General features: G+C 28.6%; 1 protein-coding gene across 1 annotated transcript in view; it reads left to right on the top strand.

Annotated features, from left to right (window-relative positions):
• LOC107451220 (neural cell adhesion molecule 2) overlaps window positions 1-8,247 on the top strand; it is a 94,867-nt gene extending 86,620 nt beyond the window's left edge. The window contains exons 13-16 of the mRNA XM_071178756.2: window positions 229-427; window positions 4,416-4,546; window positions 5,719-5,814; window positions 7,717-8,247. Coding sequence (XP_071034857.1) covers window positions 229-249 — 21 coding nt within the window. The 3' untranslated portion in view covers window positions 250-427; window positions 4,416-4,546; window positions 5,719-5,814; window positions 7,717-8,247. The remainder of the gene's footprint in view (window positions 1-228; window positions 428-4,415; window positions 4,547-5,718; window positions 5,815-7,716) is intronic.
• The last annotated feature ends 397 nt before the right edge of the window (window positions 8,248-8,644 follow it).

Consider the following 8,644-nt stretch of genomic DNA (forward strand, 5'->3'; position numbering starts at 1 on the left):
ATAAATGAAATTATTTAAAAAATGAATAATTTCAATCAATATATTCTGAGTGTTTTCTAATTTCTGTCAAATATGATTAATATAGTCAAATTTGTGTCTTTTAAACAAATACAAAACATCCATGTGTTATATTTTTATTAGTTTACAAAAAAATGCCAATACCAATATATTTTATTAGTTTACAAAAAATGGAAAAACTACTTCATCAAAAAGTAATGTCATTTTCAGGCGCAGGAGAGTACCTTTTAATAAGTATCTTTTAGCAAGGTACTTTTTAGAAGGTGTATCAGGCATGGATCATGGATTGTGTCGTTCAAAGAGGGAAAAGCGAAGCAAAAATCCTTGTGTAATCAAACATATAGTTGGTCTTCTAGACTAATGTAAAAGGATCGGAAATACCAGAAAAGCTGATAAATGTATACCAGTGGTGAGTAGAACATTGTTTTATTTCAAATAAATTATATGACGTATGATAATTAGATGAATTCTCTTTTCCTGGCTTATGATTTACGTTTTTTGCCACACGCTAATACTCTTTAGAATTGATGTATTCTGTATGAATATCCTCTTTCAGCCACCGTCATTCCAATCGGATTCCACTTTTTTCTTATTCTTTGTTTTATCATCATTGTTTTCTTTTAAATTTTTTTTCGCAGAAAAAGTTTTCTCTTCAATTCTGTCTATTATTTAATTTGACAAGAACTTATAATGAATCGTGCTTTGTAATGAGCTCACAAATCTGCATATATATGTGTAACAATAAATAAGCAATGGCATAGTATTTACTTAATATTCCATTTTTTCGCTTTACATGTGCTTTCCGGGCCAAGTGGTCTTGCCTTTATTCTTTCAAGTAAAGAAAGTGGGTTCGAATTTCTCCGTAAACTTGGGTGTGTAACATCAAATAAGCAAATTTGGTTAGGGTACATATACAGGCTCGTGTGCTTAATACAAAGAATGGCTTGTCCTTTCTTTTTTTTTAAATCGGAACAAATTGCACAAAAACAGGAAATATGGCGCAAAAATACTGAACCAGCTACCTCTACACTCCCGAGTGCTTTTTGAAATGACAATACCCCTCAGTAACGGAGGTCTCAAAACGGTTCGCTATTTCATTTCGAATTAATTCTAAAGGTATTCTTCACCATACGGTTTCAGTGTCTCGCTAACCATTCTTAAAGAAACGCTAGATGCATATTCTTTCCATCTTTCTCAATTTTGTGCTCTCTGTTTTTCAAAATGGAATGAGTTTTAATGCTATTCTTTGCATATACAAAGAAATTTACTTATGTACGTGGGAAAGCAAGTTAATTCCACTAGCCTCATAAAAGATGGATAAAACAGACAAAATAATTCCATATATCTGAGTTAAGGATCTTAAAAGCACTTTAACATTTCAAACCAACATTTATGTCCCTTTCTTCCTCGTTATAATTGAGAAATATATTAGAAAAAGAAATAATTAGTTGTCATCTAACTTCTGTCAACCATTTAAATAAACCCTTATTTTAAATAAAGCATAGAAGTGTAAACAGATTATTGCAATTCTATTTGGTAAGAGCCATATGCATTAAAAGGTTAAAATCCTCAAAGAGTGAGATGTTTTAAAGAACATTTTGAAAATTTTATTGTGATACTTTAGAGCATGGCATTAGAATCATTTATTTTGTTTAAATTTACATTTTAGTTTTGTATCCGTTACTAAATGTATGGTAATAAGAACTATAATTTTGAAAACCAGAATTTCCGGATAACGATCGTTACCATAGCGAGTGGTAAATTACCAAATAAATTGTGTAAATAAATTTTTAATCAGTAATATCTTTAACATACAGAATTTTTTACAATCCATCATTTTAGCCATAATTTTTTCTCTGTGCGCATAAGTATATTAAAATGGCAATCCGTTCCTCTTAAAATAGTCTGCTTTAAATTATATGCCAAAAAACAGATTTTTTGTTAAACTTACTTTCAAACTAAATGATGTCATAAATTGAACCAGAAATTATGAAAAAAAATACTACAAAATGTGATTTATTTTAATAAGAAAGAAATTGAAAAGTCGATTAAGTTCATTAATTTAAGGACTTCACATAAAATGCCAAAAAATTAAAACTGAGAGATTGATTATTTACTTTCCATCAATTTCAAATAATACTCTCTAATCTAACTTGAACTTAAAATAAACTGCATTAACATCCAAATATGTGAAAAGTGCTGTCATAGATAAATCATAAAGTATATAATCCTGTGCAAAAAATATATAAAGAGGAAAAGGAATATAAAAAGAGAAAAATGAATACATAAAAAGAAAAATGAATATATAAAAAGGAAAATGAATGTATAAAAAAGGAAATTCTTTTAAAATGCATTTTCTGAAACTTCCCATTAAAAGTTGCTGGTAATTACTGAGTAAGAAATAAACATTAAGCACTCACTAGAATTGTCAAGTTACTCAAATACTTACTCCTTAAAAAATTACTTTTGGTGAAGTTTTATCTTGTGTTATATTGACTTTTATAACAATGATCTTTGTGATTTTAACCTGTTTTTTCGGTTCTTCATTGAGCAAGAATGAGTTGAAGAAAAATGTGTTTTTTTTCTAAAATAAAATAAAGTAGTCTGATTTTTTGGATTATTTTACCAAATAAATCACGTTTATCTATGTTTGCTATAAACTAAATTTATGCTTGATCAGCTTCTATTTTTCTCACTAAAAAAAGTATGGTCAAACTCACTGGAATATTTTAAAATGTATCGTGTTTCAGGCCTTTTGGTTACACCCAAAAGCTCGGTAAGAACAATGAAATGCAATTTTGTAATATGTGGTAAAAATCTGGAAAATTTCGAAAACTTTTTTATTTTTATTATGATATTTTTCAACAGAGGGGTAAATAGCTGCACTGTTGGAGTTCTAGCTGTCTTTCTTAGTCTGAAGTCCTTGCCATTCGGGCGCACCTTTCAATTTTGGTCCATAGCCTACCACTACATAAAATAAACTGACCTTGTTACTACATTTACCGTCCAATTTTGTACCAAGTTTATAAAAATAATAAGATTAGTGAGTTTATGTTCCTTCTACTAGAAATGTCGTTAATACACAACACACACAATACGGTTACTTTACTCAAACTTTTTTTCTCCTTGAAAAAACAAGGTTTATTTCTCAGATCATAAACACTTTATATGAGTTCTGTACTATAAATTAGACTGCTATTTCCATCCTTCTATTAAATGATTTTTGTTGCTGACGTATGCCTGTTTAGGCAGAGGGTGTGCGATTGTTCTTGTTTTCCAGTGGCGCCATCTATGCCCAAGAATTAGACTTCCGCCACACCATACATCGCACCCGTTTATAGGGCGGAACCATTCATATGTCCGTTCATTCATCCACAGATCGTAATTTTGACCTGAATCAGAGAACAATCGATCTCCAATCCAGTACCCCCAGAGATAATGATTTCTTATGGGAACATGGAGGACTTTTGTGACTCGACAGATTTAACGTGCATCAGTCACTTTACTGCACGGGGAGTCTTTGGCTGGCGGGGTTCGAACTCACGAACTCTCGGAGATGCCCCCTGCGCCCTACCGACCAGGCTATCCCGGCCAATGATTTTTGTGTGTGCCAAGTATAAATTTTAATTTTTTCCCTACATTTATAGCGTGAAAAATTCAATAACGTAAACTATTGCAATCAAAGAAATTATTTTATTTTTTTACATCTATTAGACATCTATTTTACAAATGAATCACATTTATTATACTCGTTTAGTTTGCAAACTTTAAAATAGTTAATAATTTAAACTAAGCTGTCCGGACAAGACAGGAAAAATAATCGCACCAAGGGAAATAAAAAAAACCCCTACATCTGCGTTTCTGAACGTGATAACTGATTCAGTTAATGAAGGATTTCCCACGGTGTTTTAGATAAATCTCAACCAGTTAAAGTCACTTGCTGAAGAATATTCAGAATCCGTAAAATTACAGGGGTGCAGATATTGGTGGTTCGCGAGCGGTTCCAACACGTATTAAATTATCAATTTGTTTCAGGTTAGGTGACTTCGGAGGTCAATCGAGATGAAATGGGGAGAATCTTTGTTAATAATTCCAATCACTTGTCCTTTAATATTTTCAAGTCGAAACGTAAGATTATTAAAATCATAATCATAAAGATGTTTACTGAGAAGAAAAACAATTAAAAACATTGAAAGAAAAAGGCTGATCCACGTCATTTGTCAGATCAGAGATTAGGATCAATCAACAATAATAATTATAATAATAAAAGATCACCAAAACATCATATATCCACTTCCAAATGCATGATATATTAACTACTTTTTACCCGGTAAGCTTACATAATAACATTACTTAGAAATTTGAAATGTGGTAAAGCCCTCATTTTGTCATTTCAGCTATCTACTCTTGACGCAAATCTGCTATCAGTCATTTGTTTCTAGACGAAGTCGATTACAGAAAATTAATCAATTACAGAAAATTATCTCATAAAATTATTATATTACGAGACGTCAGGAAAATAACAGAGGTGAGACAATTTTTAATAACAATCTTAAAGCTATTCTGTGAATATTTGTATTATTATTATTATCATTATTATATTTGTAATTTTAGGTTTTATTTCAATGGTGCTGTGCCATTTTTACTCTGTATGAACTATATATATATATATATATGTTTCTCTTAAGTAAAAAATAAATTCCTAAATTCTATAAAGAAAAGCAACAAGTTTTAATTATTGCGCATAAGCTGCAAGTAAATAGAACTCATAAAATAAGTTCAAAATGTAGAGAAAACAAGGGAAAATTACAGAACAATGAAAAAAGGGGAAGAAAAGAAAAGTAATAATAAAAATGAAAATAACAAGAAACAGGAAAAAAAAGGACACGAAATTTTAAAAAATCAGGAAAATAAAAGATATAACCTTTTTATCAACTCACTTTTTCGTCAGTTCATCCTCTCTTTTTTGCTGATATAATCATGTGAGCTAATGAAAAGATTATATCTTTTATTTTCCGGATTTTTTAAAATTTTTTGTTCTTTTTTCATTGTTCAGTATTTTTCCCTTGTTTTCTCTACATTTTGAATATATATATATATATATACTTGATACATTGATTTTCGTGCAAATAAGTGAGCCTATATGTAAAGTATAACACTTTAAAAATATACTCTACTCACAATTAAGTACATAAATGAAATTCTCTGCTGTAAAAATAAAAATACAATTATATAAAAAACATTATTGTTTTCAAATAAAGTTTTAACTAATGAGCATTGTTATTAATGTATAATCAAGATACAAGTAAGTTGATTTTAAATATTAAAAAAAAAATATTGGTACTTAAATTATAATTGGATGAAAACAAAAGTGCTCATATATTTAATTACAGTGATAAAGTAATACAAAATAATAACAATAACAAAATAATAACAATAACAAAATAATAACAATAACAAAATAATAAAAATTACTAAATAATGCTATATAATTCGAAAATCCGTTCACGTAATTCATTTGACTCGAAACACTCAGCATGTGAAACCTTAATATACTCTTTTTACAATCTATCTAGAGCAAAAATATATTTGAAATTTTTTACATTGTTTTACACTTTAAAAAAATCAAATACTGAAGCGAAAACGTAGGTTTTCACTACTGATAAATAATGCAAAATGCAGTAAATTTTTACTTTTTAGAGTCCAACAACAAGTTTTTGTTTCACACCTGAAAGTGGAAGACGCCGAATAGAAATATTGATCCAAAAGTGTTTCAACATTTCATCTAGAATTCAGGTAAGTTCATTTCAGATTTAAGTAAACATGCATTTCTAATCTGCGCTTAGTTAGAAAATATTAAATAACTATAATGGAATAATAACAACAGATTAATATACAATAAAACAAAAATGAGAAGTTTCTAGTTTTTAACTTTATGAACATAATTTAACTTTATTAGGAAACAAATTTCAGTGTAATGAAAAGATTTAATTGTTTACAGTGTTTTAAAGTTTTTTTCCCATGATTTAATTAAATAAAGATTTTAAAAATAAACTCAAAACAATATATCTACACAATTACCAATTATATATTAACAATTATTTAAACTTTTAGTACATTACTAGTTTTCTCTTAGTTTCTCTTAGTTTCCAAATAGAAAATAATTTTGTACTCTTCTTATCACAAATAAGTAAATATATTATTCAAAATCTATTCCAGTATATACTGAGAAGTTTCTTTTTCAATATCTATTCGATTTTTGTTTCATAATGATCATCTAAATCGTATTAATTTAAAGGCTAATCCATATTTACTAGAGAATCTTGTGGAACAAAAAATGTCCCATACCGTAATTTTTTCATTAATAATTACCCTAGAATCACTGATTCCCTTTATCTAAATAAAATAACTCTAAAATTGACGGTATAATATTTCACAGTTAAAACGAATTTTATGGTAAAAATGGATTTTACGGCTTATGAACCAATATGCAGTCCTTTTATTCCATAATTTGATCTGGAAATTTTTTCATAGCAGCTAATTGTGTATATCAACGATCAAAGTATAATTTATGAGTTATAGCAACCCTTTATAGTGTTAGTTGCCACAATATTTATAAGTAATAAAATTGATAACTCATATGTAATGTTCTGAATAATATATACAAAATGTAGTTTTATTACATACTACAGTTTTCTGAATAATTAAGCACTTTAAAAAAAGTCTTGATTCCTCTTACTGACGGAGCGAAAAGGAGTGTTTATGCCTATGAAAGCTGATTTGGAGCAAAAATTTTTTTGTAAGGCAACAAGAAGAGCTTTTTCCACAATATGGCTCATTTTCACACTGAAATAACTCTCGTTGAGAATCAACTTTTCACATTAATAATTTAAAAAGCCTAGTAAACCTCAAAATGCAATAAACATTGATCCGATTGCAATGTTTGCGAAAAATGGACAAAAATGGAACAGTTTTTCTCCTTCAGTCTTCCACTGTACTTTCAAGTATTATTCCTAATTGTTCGAGAAGCATCTTGAAATGGGTGAAGACATCATAGATATGAGAAGTCACTAGCACAGATAATATTTTAAACTACGAAATTAAAAACAAAACCTTAATTTCTCTGAAAGAAGCATTGAAATTCTAATACTCAATAATGGCGGAGGAGTAATTGCCTGCTAACTTATTCTTCTAATAATTTTGGAGAGTAGATTAAACTTTTAAATGTAATTTTTAAGATATGGTTGGATATGCTGCATCCCGCCAACCATTATTTTATTCCTTATTTCTATGTCAAAATGTGTTAACAGATTTTATCAACATGGATGTTATAAATGTATTTTCAAAGAAATATCTTAATTAATGGTACAGTTTGTTTAACAATAGGGTAAAAAGGCAGAACAAGCCAACAATAAATGAAAAGAGACAACTTTTCTTCTCCTCCGCAACAAAAGTAGTGGTTAGTAGGAGAGTAGGGTTGAAATCCGCTTCAAGACTCTTCGTTGCTTTGCCCCTAAACGTTGTTGTTGTTGGCCATTGAGTTCGTTAGTTAAATATCACTTGCATTGATTGGCACGTTTAATATGTATTGCTTAAATCTTAGCATGAAAAATATGATCATTAGATTAAAAAAAAGTTATTTAGATTATATGCTATTTCATTACTCACGCATACATAAAGTGAATGACTATTTTTCAGGCATTCGAGAAATTAAAAGCAATTCCAGAGAAGAAAATGCTGTGCGACATGCCTATAACGAACAACAAAATTATTTCCAAGAAAATGAAATCCAAAACTCATGAAAATCTTCTAATTCCGTAGTTCTGTATCAGGAGTTTTCATTTTTTTCCTAATTTTGTTTCTCGAAATTGTTATTTTAATTTATTTACACTAAGAGCTTGCATGAGACATGGAGATTTTATGTTGATCTTTTGATTGAACTCTTTAATGTATAAAATATACTGCTCAGCTAATAATGGAAATGAAAGAGCACGATCAACTGCACATAAATGGTTCAAAATATACACCAAAATTCACAAAGTGCCTTCTTTGAAGAAGATCGATCAAAACAGAAATATCATCAACTTTAAGACTGTGCCAATTCATTGGAGTGTTATAATCATAACTATTTGTGGAAATCTATTTTTGTATTTTCTGATAAAAAAAATGTATTTAAACTTGTGTTTGCATAATTTTTGAAAGAAAGATAATAAATAAATGATGGTGTTTCATCGTTGTTTTTTTTTTACTTAAGCTTCTTGCAAATTTAAATGTTTAATTTAAATAGATGAAAATTTAAGAGTTGAATTAGCACAATCAGGATTTTGCTCAATCAATATTTTTCATTTCGTCAAGAGTTCAAACAAAATAATTTTTACTGCACTGTCAGTATTTCAACAATTATGAAAGCAGAATTTTAGCATCCATGGTGATTTTAACTTTTTAGTCGCAAATATTAAATAAACAACACATTATCATACACTTGTATCCTAAAACGCTTTTAATAATCCTAATTGTAAAACGTAATTTTGTAATACGTTTGTAATTCACGTAATTTTGAAAGTTAATCATTATAAAAATTGAGAGATAGATAATGATCTTTATGTTATTACATAAATAAAACTTC

The sequence above is a fragment of the Parasteatoda tepidariorum genome, chromosome 3 (genome assembly GCF_982258835.1).
Source record: "Parasteatoda tepidariorum strain Cologne lab strain chromosome 3, Ptep-v5.0, whole genome shotgun sequence".
NCBI classification, from domain to species: Eukaryota; Metazoa; Arthropoda; class Arachnida; order Araneae; family Theridiidae; genus Parasteatoda; species Parasteatoda tepidariorum.